This window comes from Delphinus delphis, chromosome 12 (assembly GCF_949987515.2).
Source record: "Delphinus delphis chromosome 12, mDelDel1.2, whole genome shotgun sequence".
Lineage (NCBI taxonomy): Eukaryota > Metazoa > Chordata > Mammalia > Artiodactyla > Delphinidae > Delphinus > Delphinus delphis.
This window is the reverse complement of record NC_082694.2, coordinates 41,697,701-41,717,771: the sequence shown is the minus strand read 5'-3', so window position 1 is coordinate 41,717,771 and position 20,071 is coordinate 41,697,701. Positions and strand designations below refer to the sequence as shown.

Genomic DNA, 20,071 nt, shown 5'->3' with positions numbered 1-20,071 from the left:
CACCAACAGTGAAAAGTCTGATATCAAGAACAAGACAAATATGCCCACTCTCGCCATTTTTATTCAATATAGTACTGGAAGTCCTAGCCAGAGTAATTAGGCAAGAAAAAGAGATAAAAGACATCTAAATTGGAAAGGAAGAAGTAAAATGGTCCCTGTCAATGACATTATATTATATAGAGAAAACCCTGAAGACTCCACAAAAAAATTGTTCGAATAAATGAATTCAGTAAAGGTGCAGGATACAAAATCAATTGACAAAAATCAGTTGCTTTTCTATACCCTAACAACGAGCTATTGGAAAGAGAAATTAAAACAATTCCATTTACAATAGCATCAAAAAGAATAAAATATTTAGCAATAAATTTAGCCAAGAACATGAAAGATCTGTACACTAAACTCCACAAAACATTGATGAAAGAAATTCAAGAAGACACAAATAAATGGCAAGATACTCCATGCTCATGGATTAGAAGAATATTGTTAAACTGTCCATACTACCCAAAGCACTCTAAAGATTCAGTTCAGTCCCTTTCAAAATTCCAATGGCATTTTTCACAGAAGTAGAAAAACAATCCAAAAATTTCTGTGAACCATAAAGGGCCCCAAGTAGCCAAAGCAATCCTGCAAAGAACAAAACCACCAGAGGCATCACACTTTTTGATTTCAAACTATATTACAAAGCTATAGTAATCAAAACAGTATGTTACTGACATAAAAAAAAGACACAGACCAGTTGAGCAGATTAGAGACCCTGGAAATAAACTCACGCATATATGGTCAATTTTTGACAAAGGAGCCAAGAATATACATGGGGCAAGGTTAGTCTCTTAAATAAGTGGTGTTGGGAAAACTGGACATCCACATGGCAAAGAATAAAATTGGACACCCCTTTGTCTTACACCTTACACAAAAATTAACTAAAAATGGATTAAAGCCTTGAACATAAAGCTTGAAACCATAAAGCTCCTAGAAGAAAACATAGGCAGTATGCTTTTTGCCATTGGTCTTAGCAATGTCTTTTCTACATATGTCTCCTCAGGCAAGGGGAACAAAGCAAAAATAAACAAGTGGGATGACATCAAACTTAAAAGCTTCTGCACAGCGAGGAAACCATCAACAAAATGAAAAGACAACCTACTGAATGGGATAAGATATTTGCAAATTATATATTCGATAAAGGGTTAGTATCCATATTATATAAAGAAGTCATACTACCCAGTTAGTAAAACAAAATAAGACAATTTAAAAATTGAGCAGAGGACCTGAACATTTTTCCAAAGAGGAGATCCAGATGGCTGACAGGTACATTAAAAGGTGTTCAACATCACTAATTATAAAGGAAATGCAAATCAAAACCATAATGAGATATCAACTCACACCTGTGAACAAGGCTTTTATCAAAAAGACAAAAAATAATAATTGCTGTGAGGTTGTGGAGAAAAGGGAACCCTTGTTTACTGTTGGTGGAAATGTAAACTGGTACAGCTACTATGGAAAACAACATGGAGGTTGCTCAAAAAATTAAAAATAGAACTACCATATGATCCATCAGTCTAACTTCTTGGTATATTTCCACAGGGAACAAAATCATTATCTCAAAGAGATCTGTACTCCCGTGTTCACTGCAGCATTATTCAAATGAGTTAGTGTATTCTGAGTCAAATGGTTAGTGCATGTTTCCTTTACTATATTGTTAGCTTCTTGTCTTTATATTAAATGTAGATCCTGCATTGCCCTTCAAAGTTTGAGTAACGCAGCACTACCTTGAGGCCCATAGCTCAGTGATGACCAAGAGGGCCTTAAAGTTCTCCTCAGCTTGACTAAACTTTAGACAGGTTTCCTCCTGACCGTAAGCTCCTGTCCTCCCTTTTCTTACAGCATTTACTTAAGAAACTTTGAAATTATAAATTCTTTCTCTGCTCCTTTGAGATGTGAATCTTCTCCCAGCCTCTTGCCAGTTTTACAACCCAGGCATGTCTTTCTCAAGGACCTCCAGGACCTGGGAGTCATCCCTTTAAAATGTAATCTTTATTAAAAAGTGTTCTCCTATCTCTACAGTCTTTGAGGTGGGGATAGGAGCCTAAGCACCAATTAGCAAACGTAGATAACCCAGTCATGTTGACCTGTATCCCCTCAGTGTTCTCCAGTACTCTTCACTAGCTCAGCCTCACCTCTTAAAAACTATCCCAACTTTTGTTTCAGTGGAGTTGAGATCAGTCACTCTTCCCTATTACAGTAGTCTTGAGTACTTTCTTATCTGTTTAACTTGTCTAGTGCCTTTGAGTTTCGTTGTGATTGAGATGAGGATTCTGGAGTCAGACTCTGGCCCCATTTTACTACACAAGTCACAATGTCACTGACTGAGCTACAGTTTGCTTACAAGTAAAATGGAGATAATGGTACCTTCCTACAGGATATCTGTTCATCGGTCGATGAACATTAAGCTCTTATCATGCTCTCTGGTATCGATACATATGAGGCATAATCCATATTTTAGCCATAAAACATCCATAAATTTTAGGTCTTTTTTTTTTGGTTAATCTACATGAAAAACATCTTGATCGTTTTTTTTAATAGGGAACTGTTGTAGTGTATTTAAAATATGTTTCCATTTGCTATCAATATGTACATTCTCAGGATATCTACTTTGCAAAGTGAAGTCTATTTAGTTTTCAAAATAAATAAAGATAAAAATGCATCATAAATAGTGAAAGCAAGCAACCAGTTATGCATCTGATCCTGAAGTGTAATTACTTTGGGCAGTTACTCCTGAGGCCATCTTGAGAAATAGCATCTGTGAGTGAGAGACAAAACTGAAATATCATGTTTTCAGACATTCCAGCAAGCTATGTCCTCCAACAAGTGAAGGAAGCTGTGCTGTTTATATTTTGAAATTCAAAATATCTCCTACTTAGGCTATCCTGAAACCAAAAACTTAAACTAAAATTTAATTTTCTTTTAATAGATATCTTTTAAAATACCAGTTGTAATACTCTATTGTCTTAAAGCTGCATCATGAAATGTTGCCTTATTCTCTAAATTTTAAAGAAACACACATGAAACAACACATTTTAAACGTTGAAACTGCTTTCTTTTCCAGGGGGTGGGGGGAGGAGCATGGTAACATATAACAGGGAAGTACAATATTCTGACTACATGTCAGAATAAATGTCTATTCGTAACTGTTCCTGATTCGGTGTATGTTCTATCTGTAAAACTACTTCTCCCCTCCCTTCTGTCTCTCCAAAAGTAATCTGAGAAAAATTCACTTGAATTGCTATCTGACTTTTAACAATCTATATTCTGTTTGGAAACCCAGCTTGCAATTCTGACTGACTTACAGATAACAGTGATGATATGGATTCGTCTGAAAGGCCAAAAGTACTGCATTGATGTTCCATTCTTAAATACGGACAACATGATGGTGTTTTTTTTTTTAAGGGTCATTACCTCTTACAGTCTGTTCATTATTTTTATACTTCTTGTTAATGGACACTCCTGTAACATTAGGTTAAGATTTTTAGATTGTTTGCTCTCATCTCCCCTCCCTGCTGGAAACAGTTTTGTTTACAGGAAGGGGTTACAAAAAAGGCAGAGCCTCATACGCTGTACAGATAAAAAGACATATTGTGGTTTATGACGTCTACATGCCCACCTGGAGGGAAGGGAATTTAAGAGCAAAATAAAAAGACTGAAAATCTAAGTCAACTCAGAAACAAGACTTGCCTATGATGAAGACAGGATTTAAGTTAGAAAGTTCATTGTTATGGCCCCCAGTTGTATATATTTTATCCTAAGGCACCATTTGGTTTAATCAAATGTAGATCTGAGGCTCTCTTAACCTATCAGTTTCTTAAGACTTAATTATAAAGGTTATATTTTCAGAGGATAAAAACATTATTCATTTGTCTGTTCATGTCTTTCAGGTTTATCTTGCAGATTATGGACTTTCCTACAGATATTGTCCCAATGGGAACCACAAACAGTATCAAGAAAATCCTAGAAAAAGCCATAATGGGACAATAGAGTTTACCAGCTTGGATGCTCACAAGGGAGTAGGTAGGTTTCTTTTTTTCTTATTTTTATTTCAGAGGAATAATTAGAACAAAGAGCCTTAAGGCTCCATGAAATGACCTTTGCATAGTCAGCTTGAAGAATGAGAACATTGGTGAGATGTTTATCAAAAGTAGTGAGTTCCTGTATGCCAATGAATATTCTAACAGAGGGAGGAGATACAGACTTCGACAAGTGAAGAAGGAATAAAAGGTGTCAAGTAAGCAAAACTTGATGCTCATTTGGGACAGGAAAGTACTAGTTTGTTTAGGTTAAACTTGGAGGTCAGCAACTGAATTTTTATGCTGTAGTGACAATTACAGATTTGGTACAGGTACACATGTGAAGAATTATTCCTGTTTTTCATTGTGCCCTTATCAGAGCTTTAGAAGATACCATCTCAACAATAAGGAAATCTTTTCTGAATCTATGAAGTGTTAACTTGTGGAAATCTCTCCTAGTCGCCTTTCATATATCTTACTTATTTAAACTCACTTTGATGGTATTGGAAACACATTTGCAGGTAAATTACATACATAGTCCTTTTATTGGACATTGATTATACTGCCTTGCATTCCAAGGGAGACTTAATTCAACAATTCCCTAATTAGTTAAAGTCATAACCTATGTCTTGTATTCATTTACCATTAATTAAACCTTAGCTGTTTATTACACTGCAGTCTAAATCCAATAGCCGACCCAGAAAGCCATGGAGAAGGAAGTAGGAGGTCAATATTGAAAATATATGGTGTGGAGTCCCACTGATGGTTGCTTTGTTCACAATCAATATGGTCAATGCAACTGTACTTTCTTAGTTGCTCTGTCAGCAAGACAAAAAGTCAATCCTAATGTTATGCTAGTAAAAAAAAAAAAAAATGGTGATTATTGAAAAACTTTGTCTTTCAAAATTATATTCTTCATAAACTTTGTTTATAAAAGTATTTTCAAATATGCTAAACCATACAAATAATTTTTAAACTGCTTTGAAAGGATCACATTTTCACTAAAAGGCAGTTAGACATTAGCACTTGTTAATGGCTGTTGAACTGTTACCCTAAACTGATACTTTCTAACGAGTTTTAGTTGGTGCAAACAACTGTATATTATTGCCTTTTCTATTAAAAGGACCATTGACCATGTAATGTAGAGGGTCTTGATCATTTTCCAGAGCAATTAAAACCCACAGTAGTTTAATGTAGGCCAATGAGAAAGTAAAACAAATGTGTCGGTTGTATACCTTTTTCTTTTCAAGAAGAATCATAGGTTAAATTTTCTGGAATAGAAATTACCTTTTATACTCCTTATCAAAATAAGTGAAATCACTACATTTTTTTTTTCAAGGATAGTTTGGTTAGAAAAGTAGTGATTTGCCCGATATATTAGTATGAAAGAATATTTAGAAACCTGAGAGTACTTTTTGATAGTGGTGTAACTGGAAATTCATCATACAGATTCTTAAGCTTTGGTCCAATTATGTCAATGATGATATTAACTTATGCTTGGGCCACTTAGTTCAACCCATAGCTCTAATACTGATCCTATTAGATTCTGACTATTAAAAAAACATCTAGGGGCTTCCCTGGTGGCGCAGTGGTTGAGAGTCCGCCTGCCGATGCCGGAGACACGGGTTCGTGCCCCGGTCCGGGAAGATCCCACATGCCGCGGAGCGGCTGGGCCCGTGAGCCATGGCCGCTGAGCCTGCGCGTCCGGAGCCTGTGCTCCGCAACGGGAGAGGCCACAACAGTGAGAGGCCCGCGTACCGCAAAAAGAAAAAAAAACATTTAGGAAGCCACTGTGATTGTGGAATGGGAAAGTCGAGTTGTCGTATGTTGGTCTGGTCAGTGTTTGGACTGTGGTAATTCTGGAAGTCCTCCTTAGTTATTCCATAGTTTAGGGCAGTATTTTCATTATGCCGTCTTCATGAAAGATTTGAACAAAATTTTATTCCATAGTGCATTTAAGTTTTTTGCTCCCTAAATAATAATACATGTTGATGAGTTGGGTAGATTTCACAATGCTAGGTCTTTGGAGAGAAGATTGAACTGAGAATGATGGGGAAAAGATATTATCTCTTTGGGAAGACTACTCAGGGGAGAGCCTACATTACGTATTTTTGGTATTTGAAAGTGATGAGCTGGAGTGAGTATTCATCATGGGTTTCACAAGATTTCTATAAAAATTAGATTCCCTTAATGCATTTAAAATAGAATGTACACTAAACTTTTCACCATATCTGTATTTACATGTAGGTATACATATATATGCGTATATATACACATATATGCATGTATATACACATACATGTATATATACATAGATGTAGACATACACACATAAATATATATATTTGCTGAAATTTTAACATGCAGTTTTAGTCTAGCATAAAAAAAGAAAGGTTTGGTATCCTCAAATATTTGAATACTATTCATTCTTCATGTTTTACATTTAATTTTCCAAAATAAAACATTTCACTTTAGGATTTTATTAGAAATGAAGTAATCATTTAGTCATATCTAGAAACTAGAATTAAACAAGGCCATAAATCCTTATAGGTAAATGCAGAATGTCAGATTCATAAATATTCATGTGTTTACTTTCAGTACACACTATGTAGTTTAATCTCAGAAGAATCTTTTCTGTACCAGTCCAGCTATAAGCTCAAATAAATACTGAGGAAGATAATGCAAAGGAAAACATAAAGAGTAAAACAAGTTATCACTAGGAAATATAACCTCTCGTTATCAAAGCATTTGTTATGTTTTAGGTTTATCTGTGCTCGATCAGGCCCTGGGAAATATTCAGCCTTCAATGTAAAAGTGACTTACGGATTAGCAACTTAACAGATATATTGTTAACCTGATCAAACTATCTGGTCTCCGCTACCTTTGAGGTGGTTATTCAGAAACAGAAGCTAACTCTCATGTTTCTGTGGATTAGTTGGGTTTTTATAATGAAGGAGCTTGTATAAGGTGCCAGTCAGCAGTTTCACCTAAGCATTTTCTAGTTCAGCTGTGTAAGAGGGTAGCTTGTACTGTTATAAGCCAAAAAATATCAATAGAGATATATAGAGGTGAATGGACAGATGGATGAATGGGTAGATAACTATTCTTGAACTGTTGTGCGTCTATGTATCTGTATTTTTTAAATTGCAGTTATTCTTCCAAACTCAGTTCTCATATATGACCTAAAAGTGTTTTCTGAGAGGCTGAAGTGCTTCATTTAGTGTAAAATTAGAGTAATATATTTTGGGCTTATCTCATCTGTTATTAATTTTTTATTCTTCATAAAAACCAACATGTATAAACATTGACATATTTTGGGCTTGTTGCCTGATAATTACAGAGAATTATATCTGTGTCAAATATACTGTTTTAAAATTTGTTACATTCTTAGTAATGTTAAAAAGCAATATTTGGATCAATGTGTGGTATAGATTTTTGTAGATTTTTCTGCTCACTGAGGCATGCAGTCAATACCTAATTTCTCTAGAGATATACTGCATTTAACATACTGAGCTTTTTTAAATACTTCAGACTTGTGCACTGAGTGTATAATACCTGTTTTAATTTGACATCATTGGTGACCATAAAATATGATATCTAAATTGCATTTTAAATGTCCATTTGTTTATATAATATGTTCAGTATCAAGGAAGGAAATATATTACATACTTTTAAAAATTTTTGCCAATTGCTACAGCATATAAAATCCAAGTCTTGTGTTATTTCTTGCACGGCTTCATTTCACTCTAATCTAGCACTCCAGCTTACAAAATGTATGTGAAATAAACTGAGAATGTGTTTTCATGCTACCAAACTTGGGGAAATGACATGGTTTATACAATATTTATCTTCTTAAACAATAATTCAGAAAAGGGAACCCATTTTTCAATTATAAGATATTAAGGTAAACCAAGTTATTGATATGCTCTATTGAATCTATTAGTAGTCAGAAAAACACAATGTTGATTTTTATTTTTAAGTAAATTTCACTGCTATAAATAGTCTTTGGTTGATGTATAAATAAATTTTAATGAAGACACTATTCTTTCTGTATGACATAACCCAATTTTGACATTTAGACATGACTTTCAAAGTCTTGGCATAGGTCTTAAACTATTTGGTTGAGTTAAGAATACATATTGGTCAAATGTAAGATACCTTTGCTCTGTTGAATAACTTTTCCTAAGCCTCACACGTGTTTCATAAAAAACTGAGGCTTAGAATTTAAAAGGTACTGAAGAAATAAAAGCGACCTGGTTTATTATTTTATTTGAAATGTGACACATTGTATTCTACTTTCCTAATATCCTTTTTGAAATTGCAGTAAATTGTGGCCACCATAAAATTTCCTAGCTCTTTATACATCTGAATTGACAAACTACTGAATAACATAGGTTACTAGTTAGAAAAATAAGAATAAACTTTAAATTTATTCTGCAGATAGTCACCATTCACTTCTCAGGTGAACGTCTTACTCAGATGTTTTCTGCTTTCTTATTGTCATTTCTGAATATATAAGCCAGTATTTTCAGCATTTAGACCCTGTCTGCTTAAGGCAAAAGTTTTCTAGTTCACTTTATTATTTCCTAGCAAATCTTGTATTTCTTCCTACTTGATAATGTTACTCTATGTAAGAAAAAAACTCAACAGGAAACACTTTAGGCAAATAATCAGAGCCATTTTGGGATTAACACTGATACTTTTCTTTTTCTCCCAGTTCTTTCATTCCATTTGGTGAATTGCACCCAGATAATTTTACTCCAGTTTGTCATTAGAATAAGGACCAGTCCTCCAATGTGATTTCTTTGTTGTTCTCATTTCAGCTTGGAAGGACCGTTTAACACTTTATAAATTAATGTTTTAATTAAACATTCTTCTTCATCAGAATGAAGTAGTTTTACAGAAATAGTGTCATGTAAGGATAGTTGCATGAAAAATTTTGTTAGTGTTACAGCTTAGACCTCAGGATCTGCTGCTTATTTCTTCCTTGCCAATACAACTGTCTTTGGTCAGTATGTCTTTTGGTGTTTTAAGTTAAAATGCCTGCTTCAAATACTTCCCTAACTGTAGAAGGGTATATGTTATGTTGTCTAAATGGTGCAAAACTAACAATGGAGGCAAAGTAATTGGTAGATTGAGTGGAGTGTTGGCTCTGGATTCTGAAAGATTTGGATTTCAATACAGAGCTCTGTGACTTTTTGCTGTGTGATACTGAGCAAGTTATTTAACCTCTCTGAGCCTCTATTTTCTTATTTGTCAACAGGGTTAATGATACCTCATATTGTTAGGATGATTAAATAAGATGATATAAAAGCAGTAGAGTGTCTGGCACGGTAGCAGCTTCATAAATCACATTGATCGTTTTTATTTTAATTATGTATTCTAGTGTCAGCTGTTTCTGGAATCTGCTTTCTAGTGAAATCGAATTCAAGTCCCACCCCACCTGTGCCTTTTTTTTTTTTGGTTAGTCTTGGCAATACTTTATCATTTAGAAATGTTGAGCAACTGAGAACACCACAGGCTTTCAGTGAAAAGATTCATTTACATTGTTCCATATTAATATGCGAAATAAAAATTAGATGCTAAATTATATTTAGAAAGTGACAAGAGAAAATTGATAGGTAAATCTTCCTGTATTTCTAAGCAGAAGTACCATAAGTAAAAGTGTGACTTTAGGAAATCTATATGAAAATATGCTGCTAATGATTATGTTAACTATCAAATGCAACTGAAAAACCTTATGTATTACAATAAATTATACAGAAATACAAATTATACAGAACCAAAATAATCCATAATATATGTTTCAACTTTCAAATTAAAAAATATTTTCATTGTTAGATGTTAATTAGTAGTCTTCCTCAACTATGATCAATTCTTTTTTTAAATTTTCAGCATTTTATTGAATTGTTTTCAAATATACAGGAAATAGTAGAATAATATAGTAAATATCCAAATATTCAATTCCTAGATTCAACAGTTATCATTATCATATCATTTATATTTTGATGATGTACTTTATTTAAACTTAAAGATATATGATCAGTTCATTGTGTTAATTACATACCCACTCATAGATGCTAATATTGTCATCCAAAATATTTTAATTAATTTAACCAGTGTTAAAATTACTCTTCTGTATGTAGTAGATGGAGAAAAGACATAATCGCTTGTACAGTGTTAGAGTTTAACTTCTCAAAAACACATCACACTTTGCAGTTTGTTTCCCTGAGAGGGAATTTCAGGGAAAGGTGTGTACTTGGAAACATTTTTAATCCTTTCATCTCTCTGTTTAATGGTGGGAAAGAGTGACTATAGAATTTTTTTTTTTAACATTACATGTATGTCTGCAGAACTTATTGGAAACAGTGAGTGGTAAAACATTTACCTAACAATAATTATTAATGTATATATGCAGTAAAAGAAAATAAAAGTTTGAAAAATGTGGTGCTGTATTTTAATTAGGTAAAACTGAACTATGATAGTGAAGTAAGTTAACTCTCGAAGGGCTATTTCAAATGAAGACCAGTTTATGAAAGATTGGCTTCAGAAATCTAAATGACTTGTCATTACTTACAGCTTCATATCAATTAATCCCTCAGTTGGGGGGTTGGGGGAAGTGGCTGGGAAGGTTCATTCCATTTTAATTCTGATTGTTTTTCCTCAGAGGGCCTCTTGTGTGTAGCCTATGTCGTCCAAACAGGTGCCAGAATATAATTTTTTGAAAATTAGAGGATGTGAATTTTTTTAAGTGGTGGTAATCAGGAATAGCCATAATGGAAAAGGGATTTGTGAACACATCTGTACAAATGGAACCATTCCATTATTAATGGGAGATTTATTACTGAAGAAATCACTACAAAGCAGTGTGGTAGAGATTGTGTTTTTATTTTAATAGGGGAGCCAAGTCTTGCATTAGGACATTGTTGAAGCTTGTGCAGAAAGTAAACAGTACCCATGGGACCGTCGCATTCTGCTTGATTGAAGGGCCTTTAATAAATCCGGTACTCTAATAGCAGTTAAGACAGAGTATGTGTAAGAGCTAATCTTGTCTTCTGTTTTATAGTAACTTACGTATGGTGACCAAAAGTAGTTATGATGTGCTAGCAGCATTGTTCTTTGTAGATGACTTTTTAAAGTAAACTAAGTTTACTGAGTGACTTTTCAGAATGTATGTAATGAAAGGTAATAAAACCAGGATACCTGTTTACGGCGGGTTTAACAGCCGTGTATTGCACTTAGGAGATTTTACATCCCTACACAGATGAACATTCAAGTAATGGTAGAAGTGTGAGCCAGGCTATTGTTTTATAACAGTTTGGAATGGTTATAAAAATGAGTTTATTTTGTGGGATTTTATTAATGTTTTAATCATTATTTCAGTAATATTTGTTATATTTGACATGTTTCTTAGATATTTTTGTCCTTCTTTTGAAATCAGTTACTTTAAAAAAAAAATACAGAAAATTATCATGAAATTAGTCTATGGCACTAGTCTGTAGTTTTATATAAATGATATTTACAGTGGCCTCAAAATGTTCTTTTACTGTATATTTTTATGAAAAGCCATCTTATCTTAGATTATGGAAACCTCTCTTTGGCTTTAAAATTTACTTCCCACCACCTGCACCCCACCCCTCATGCACATTATTTCTTTACCTTTATATTTTTTATTCAGGAGATTTGATCAGAAGTTCGCTTTAGCACTGCTTATATCTAAAATAATATTTGTGAAATTTTAGATCCGTGTACCCAAAACAGCAGGCGTATGTATCCTGTGCTTTTTCATTTAACTGAAAAATCTTAAGAAAGACCCGTTTTTTAATAGTGTACACTAGATGGCAGTTTCGTCATATTTTCCGATTTCCAGTGCTGCTAGTCTGAGTGGAACAGGAAAGGCCATCAGTGTTTAGTCTGCACTTGAAGGGTCTCTGCATGACCAATGCAGACCCCATGGACTTCCTGGAACATGTGTTAGCAATTGAGCCGCAGACATTTCTTTCTTTGTTTTACTGCTTGGCTCTTTGAGAAAGTGTCGGTGCCAGGTTATGGGTTGTCTGGATCATGTCAGAGGCCATGGAGATCAAGTTCATGTGACAGGCCAGACTCAGGAAGGATGAAGTTGGAGGAGGTGAGGAAACTGACCCTTACTTTCAACAGCAAGAAGTCACTGCCTTTCTGTGGACCGGGGCCAAACGCCTGGGCGTTTAAGCTTTACTCCAGCTGAACAAACAAAACACATCGCCCATTTGGCTTTTTCATATTTCATCAGTGGTAGTTCATTCAGTGATTTCTCTATTTCTCAAAAATGACTTATCCCTCATCTTGCTCTCTTAATGCTTATTCCTATAGCCCTGTCCAGACGAAGTGACCTTGAAATCCTCGGCTACTGCCTGCTGCGGTGGTTATGTGGGAGACTGCCCTGGGAGCAGAACCTGGAGGACCCTGTGGCTGTCCAGACAGCTAAAACAAAGTACGGATTTTCAAGTATTCCGTTACGTACAGCACCAGGTCTGAAGGGACACATTAAAGCGAGTTAATATCTCAGAGAAGACTGCCATTTAACCTATTCATTCATTCAACCTATTCATTCAATAGGATAGCCAAAGCAAATTTCTTAAATTTGAAAAATATTTTAAAAAACCCAAACAGCTTACAGACATAAAATCCATTAAGCTAACACCTATGAGATCATATGTATGAGAGTTGTAATACAAAATAAAAAGTGAAATATTTGTTCCTTCACACGGTGTTTTCCAAAACTTAGATTCTAGGTGGTGGTATTTTCAAGGAAGAGTATTTTCAGATTAGCATTGTATAAGTATATGGAGTTAGTGTGAGCTTGGTGTGATTGATATTAACTGTGCAAAGCAACAAAGTGAAATGGGACAAACAGGGCTTATATTTTTCAAGTGAGAGCAACATGCATTGTTTTTAATCCTGTTATTGGGGGGAGTGTATGTTTTGTTTCTTAAGGAAGAAACAAACAGAATTTGTATATGAGGTGTTTATGTAAGAAATCATTTTGCAGCCACATAAACATTTTAATATTCCACATTCAATTTTTATCACCTAAACTCTATTAGGGTGAGAATTAGGTTAGACTGAGAATAGAGTGGGTTACTATTTTACTGTTTTTCTCACTGATCAGGCCTAACAAAAAGTCAATTGCATGTAGCACAGCATAGCCAGGTTTTCATTATGCACCAAGATATTCTCAACAGTAGTTATCCACAGATACAATATCGCAATTGGAAAAAGCAGCTGTATTTTAATAGGGCAAGTCACAACAGAAGTTTAAAAAGGGGTAGCTAGCTGATCCATAGAAATCAGTCTTTCTAATTCAGTGTGGCATCAGTTCTTAAGAGAGAGGAAAGCTAGCCTGCATATACAAAATAATGCAGATTACATTGGTAAATACTGACATATATTGTATGAAATATTTCTCCACTTGGAATCTTGAGCGTCCTAGTCCCTTTCCCAAAACTAACACATTTATATGTCAGTATTAGATCTGTCTAATCAGCTACTTATTGCGGTGACTGATGTGTCCATATAACCCTCAGGTGACTAACATTTTTCAATATATGGGTCAAGTCAAAGGACAGCAACGGGCATATATAAAGGCTTGGTTTCCAATTTTCTACCTCAGTTTACCTAATTTGAATAAAATAGTTTATTTAAAAGACTAACATTTTAATTCCAATGATCCTATATGTGTTTTTCTTTTAATAAGACCTACTAGTATTATTTTAGTCTTTTATCAATATGCATATATAGATGCCGTCATTGTATATGTCTCTAATGAATATACCTACATGTATATATTTGAATATAATAGGGTATTACATAAATAATAAAATATAATGCTAATAAACATAATCTCCATTTGTATTTTGGGGCCCCTTGCATATATTAATATATTCATTTTGACCTGATTACTAATATAAACCTATTGACCAATAAAGCTAATATTGTATTATGAAGTTTATAATTAAGACATATGTATAATTAAGATACGTACAGATATATATCTTATGTATATATAAGACATGTTCAAACTTTTTATATAATACATAATCGTAATTTATTTAACTTGCTGAGAAGGCATAACGCTGAATTTCCCCATAAGGGCAGGCTTGTATATTTAACCATAATACTGTATCCCATATGCCCTTTATTTTCCTAACATAGGGTAATATTAGATCAGTGCATTTATTGTTGCAATTCTGCCTATGCCTGAGTTTGTGAATCAAACATTCATATCAGTAATTTTAGTTGAATGTTTATATATTTGTGGCTGAAGCAACTTAAGAGATTTGTACTTGTTCAGTCTAAAACACTGGAAAGTGTTAGAATAATGGGTTTTTTGTTTTGTTTTTTGGATATTTCTTGTTAACCTGTTTAATCATGGCATAGCATAAAGCAACTGCCCAATTGAGAACAATATACATAAAATATTAAATAATTTGCCCCTCCGCAGTGCTGAGTACCTGAGGAGAAATATCCTGAAAATCCAGATAACATTTTTCTATGTATTCTTTTCTTAAGGTTTTTTTTTTTTAAAAATCATGTATCCCTACTTCTACATTTCTCCATGTACAGACCTTGTATTAAAGCATTTATACTGTAGTTCTACATTTAGTTTCTAGGTGATTGATATAAAATCGATCAGTGAGATTGGAGGGATCTCCCCCATCCACTTACCCTCTTACCCATTACAGGTGGGTGAAAAAAAAAAGTATGGAAAGTCACATTACTGGTGACCCACAGAGTTTTGTTTTCTAATCAAAACAGTAAATCACAGGATTGCAAACAAATTCACTGTGTGTTACTCTGTTTTGTTTTAGTCTGTTGGATGAGCTGCCTGAGTCGGTGCTTAAATGGGCTCCTTCCGGAAGCAGTTGCTGTAAGTCAGGTGATAACTTCTGCCTTCTCCTATACGATTTACGGCTCACCACATTTGTCACTCTTGTTTTGTAGCTTTTGCTGCAGCCAGTCCCATTCCCATAGTGATGGGAAGAAACTCTCCAGGGTTACAGATACGTTGCTAGAGATTGTTTAGATCCTTTTCATCAGGACACAAGAATGCTGCAAGAATATACGCAGGCAGCGTTCTGGGCTCTGCTGATGGCATTGCTTTCTTTTAGATGTATATTTGGGGAATCATGCACAGGTTTAATGGTCAACTGTATCTGGTATCTCCAGAGTGGACTTTCTGTTTCTGTTCCTATGTGTGTTGCTGAAAGAAGAGAAAGTTGATCTAAGGAAAGTTTCAATTAATAATTTAAAAAACCAAACCATTAAACACTTGAATGCTGTTTAGACTTGGGTTATAGTCCTACTCAACAGCCAGAAAAAAATTTTTGGATTGGCAAGGCATATGACCTTGGGATTCGGAGTATATTTCAGTGAACAGGTTTCTCTTTCATGTTAGTATAGACCATTTCGGAATTCTTTAATTGGTAGTACTATCAGTAAAAATAGTAAGGCAATTCAGAATTACCCAAGTGCTGCATGGCACATTGTTCAGCACCGAGTTAACCACCGAGTTAGACTGCCTCACAGAGCAGAGCCTGCTTCTGCTGTCCGGCTTGCTTTCTGTCCAAGACGATAGGCAGAGTGAATCTTGATCTCTGTTTCTACCGGGCAACTTCGAAGTTAGCTTTTAGCTGACTTATGAAAGTAAATATGTACGCTGAGTGTCTAGATAAGGTCAAATAGTATCAGTTTCCACATGAGAGTTCAAAAGTAGAGTTAAATCATCTTAAACTTATACTTACAGCCCTTCTTTGACCAGAAACCAAAATTTTCATTTCCTTAGGAAATGAACAGACCAGTTCTGTTTTCCCACCTCCATTTCCCAAATCCCACAAGTCTACCGAGTATGAGTCTTCTGCTTCCCACCCTCTGTTGTCTCTTTCCTTCTGATGGAGGGAGGCAAACGGGAGAGTAGTATTCTCATTTTGGGGTATGGGTTGAAAGATGAAAACTTTTCATTTATGTAACTGCACTGAGGAACTCAGTCAATATGCCAGTATTCCTTTCTGGCTAATATTCTTATTGGCATTTTTACCAAGTCACACAGCTTTCATTTTACTCAACAGGACAGCAAAAAGAGAGATGAGGAGATGTTAAAAATTTTTTTAAATTGTGTATCTCTTTTCTTGTCTCTCATGCACAAAAGGTAACTGTTCAGTTTAGGATTAGGAAAGAAAGCCCATGTGCCCTGGATTGTACACAATAAATGCTTATGGACCAGTGTATATTTCTGGGACACTGCTGTTGCTAAATATAATATTTGAGTGGTACGAGAAATGGTGGGAGGAGTGCCAGGCTCCTCTTTTTCGGTACAAACCATTTGTTTGGGTCTATACTATTCTTTTATAAAATGCAGATTTCTATTTCTAAAGCACAAAATGTTGAAACTTTATTATTAACTATAATATATATTAACTATAATAAATATTATTATTTATTATTAAGGTCTCTCAAGTTAGTTGGTTATGCTTAGGAGAGTGGGTATTGCTAGCATGAGAATCCGATTTACAAAAGGTTTATTACTAAGACATTTTATGAAAACAGCTGAGAAGTTTGCAACATGCATGTCCAATTCAGTGTAATAATATCAATAATAATTTCAAAAGTTTCTACCTCTTGAAACGATAGTAATGATACTTAATATTTCACTAGCTTAAAAAGCAGATGATTCAAGAATATCATAATTTCATACTGCTCAAAGCATTTGTTTTATAACTCTGGAAATATGCTAGTAAATTAAAAGGTGTACTTAATATAATAAATCCAGATCTTGAAAGGCTAACATTTAAACCAGTACTATATCACAATCATCTAAGCATCAGGTTTATCATAATATATTCATAACAGAGGTGGCCCTTTTCTTTTTCTCCCTCTCCTACCTCACTGGGACCTCATTTTTTCAAACCCCAGACCCATGAAGGCTTTGCAGCACAGCTACTATCAGCTGGTGGAGTGCCAGGAGTCTTCCATTGTCTTCTAACAGTGATTTGTGAAAAGTGTCCCCAACATATTCAGCTCTCTTATTCATTTGGGATATTCTGGTTAATAGAATTGTAATATATACCAAACTGGGCTTACCAATCTTGAAAGGAACAAAGAACAACAGAATATTCATATTAAAATGGTAGTGGATGTAAGTTAATCTTTTTTCTTTTGGATCATCTCTTCAAGAATTGGATGCCCCTACAAAGGGCTTCTGGAAACATGAGTTATAAATGTGATGAAGCTGCAGCACTTCCTAGTTACAGAGATCTGGTCGAGCGAGTGCTAGATAACAGAATTTGACATCTTATACATTAGAGAGGAAAAAGGTTGCAGAATTGCCACAGTATCCAAAAACCCAAAAAAACTCTGGAGCCAAGAGTTTTCATTTTAGCTGCAATAGCCTTATGTTCCTGGAAAATAGTTGTGGACAATACAGTGTAAAATGGTCACTCTCTGACTTTCCTTGGTGCCGGGGGGGGGGGGGGGGGGGGGGGGGGGCGGCGGAGAGAATGACTATTCCTTTTGGAATTTTTCCCTGTAGGGAGTGAAACCCAGTGTCTCTGCAGTTCCCCACTTGAAAGGAGGTAGGCCTGGAAGGGAGCAAAGATTTAGGAAGTCAGTTCTGACAAGCCACGAAGCTTCCCCAATTTCCCCACCATAGGATATGAACAACTTAGTGAGAAAGTAAGAGGTACTTGTGTCTGGGTCAGTAATAAGTTTTTGAAGAGGAAAGGCTTGAAAAACTAGTTTATGGAGTATAAACATCTCTGTTAACAAATGAAAATATGCCAGTTTTTAAACAGTGTATGGTATTATCACTTATATCTCAGATTGAACCTCCACCTGAAACAAAAATGCAAACTACATTTGTTGTAAAGCGGCTATATTTCTAATTTTTGGTTACTGACTCTACTTGTACTGTATTTCAAAGTTTGTAGTTCATAACTTCTTTTGTGGGGAGGTTACTATACCATTCTAGGGAAGAGAAAAATTGAAAGGTGGCAACTTCTCATCCTTGTGCTCTAAATCAGAAAGGCTATGCCATGATTGCCCTGGGCTAGCTAGGTATGCAGGACTTGAGCGAGGTCGGCAAATTCTAAAGTCAGTCACGGCTAAAACTGTAGAATTCAAGGTCATTTCTGAATGAACTGTTGTAGTCTCAAAATCAAAGCCTTAATTACAATTTGCAATGATTTCTTCCTTTAAAGTAAGGACGTTTATAGTATTTTTTGTTTGCTTTTGTTTGGTATTTTTGTTTGTTTACATTTTTAACTGAATTTTTAAAACTTCAAAAAATGTATTTTTAACTGAATTTTTAAAATTTCAGAAAAAAAGTGTGAAGTATGGCTGGTTCTGTCTTATTATTCATGTAGTTCTTAGTAGTTGCATCCTATAAATCAAAATCACTAACTATAATTTTAAAAATTTGCTTCTTTTGATGAGTGAATTGTAAACATTATCAACAAAGATATGTTAAAAAAAAAAACACACTAGTTTCTCCCATCTTGTCCAGTCTGTAGGTCACTAGATTTCAGTCATTTTTGGATATCATTTAAAGAGTACTTTCCTGTTGAACTGTTCATTCTTAGTTTCTTTGCAGGGGGTGTATGTGTGTGCGTGCACTTGCTTGTGTAAGAGAAAAACAACAGAGATTTTGAGAATATTGGAGTTTTGAAATTTTTTCCCATTATGAATGACATTAAAAAAATTTAATACTTCACAGGTGAAATAGCCCAGTATTTGGTATGTGCTCATAATTTAGCATATGATGAAAAGCCAAACTATCAAATGCTCAAGAAAATTCTGAACCCAAGTGGAATACCTTTAGGACCACTGGAATTTTCCCCTAAAGGAGAGAGCTTAAATGTGCGTACTCCAAATAATCAAAAGGTAAGTAACAGGCCCTGGAATCCAGTGATGACCTCTGTGAAGCTTATGTACCAAATGAAGTTGTTTTAGGTGTCAAAATGAGTCTGACAGTCCTGTTTCTTACTTATATCTAATTCTTATATCCCCTGAGCTCCGAGAAATTTTACTGAAGGTTCCTTTGACTTGTTGTCTTCAAGAGAAAAATAGTAGGATCTGTGGCCTGTTGTGTATTATTAAAGAAATAAAGCAGTCACTGATGTTACAGAGATAGGACTAGGATAAGATATTAAAGGCGAATCCAGCTTTATTCATGGAAACCTTTTTTGCTGCTTTTCTTCAGATTTTCTTTAGTCGTCCCTCTGTTTTTGCTTACTCTTGGCCATAATTTGGTGGTGGTAATAATATTCTTAAATTTTACCAGAATATTTGTATGTGCTGATTCTTCAATCTATAGAAACAATTCTTTTTTGCAAAAAGTTATTTTTTAAAGTTACACCTTCCACTTTATCTTCCAACTGACTCCCTCACAGCAACATTTTTTTAAAAAATTAGAACTGGAAACAACACAAAAGAATTAGAACTTGAAACATTTTTTAAGAAGGTGGGAGAAGCCTTGAGACTGCTATCAACAACATTACTGGACAGGCAACTAAATGTCTAATCCTGACTTGACGCTGCCCATGTGCAAAAAAAAAAAAAAAAAAAAAATGGAGGGCTTTGTTTCCTGATGCATGTACATTAAGGTAGGGTCAGGATGTCATTCATTTTTAATATTTCTTGTGAACTTTGGATCATCACAAGTATTCATGAGCCAAGAATGCAGGATGCAAACTAATGTGACTGATAGGCTGCTAGATGAATGGTGAGTCAAGTATCAGTGCACAGATGGTTCTGATTTGCTGAATTTTGTAGCTGCTGCAACTGAAGACATAAAATATCCTTCTAGTCATAAATTAGCTCTTTGGAAGCAAAACCTTGGCACCAGAGCTTTACAACCTTCAATTAGTAGGGAAAGAAGTATTTGAATGACTGTGGTATTGACATCTGTAGGCCTGCATAGTAATCATTCCTAATAGAAGAGAATATCTGTTTGAGGAGGTTTTGCATGGCTAATTAAC

The 20,071-nt window shown here is 34.8% G+C and overlaps 1 protein-coding gene across 3 annotated transcripts in view; it reads left to right on the top strand.

Annotated features, from left to right (window-relative positions):
* Positions 1-20,071, top strand: part of VRK2 (VRK serine/threonine kinase 2) — a 97,018-nt gene that overhangs the window by 65,560 nt on the left and 11,387 nt on the right. For 2 of the 3 annotated variants that reach the window (XM_060026557.1, XM_060026556.2), the window contains exons 8-11: positions 3,930-4,062; positions 12,411-12,531; positions 14,909-14,976; positions 18,808-18,974. In XM_060026557.1, coding sequence (XP_059882540.1) covers positions 3,930-4,062; positions 12,411-12,531; positions 14,909-14,976; positions 18,808-18,974 — 489 coding nt within the window. The remainder of the gene's footprint in view (positions 1-3,929; positions 4,063-12,410; positions 12,532-14,908; positions 14,977-18,807; positions 18,975-20,071) is intronic. The other variant, XM_060026558.2, reaches the window with a different exon arrangement.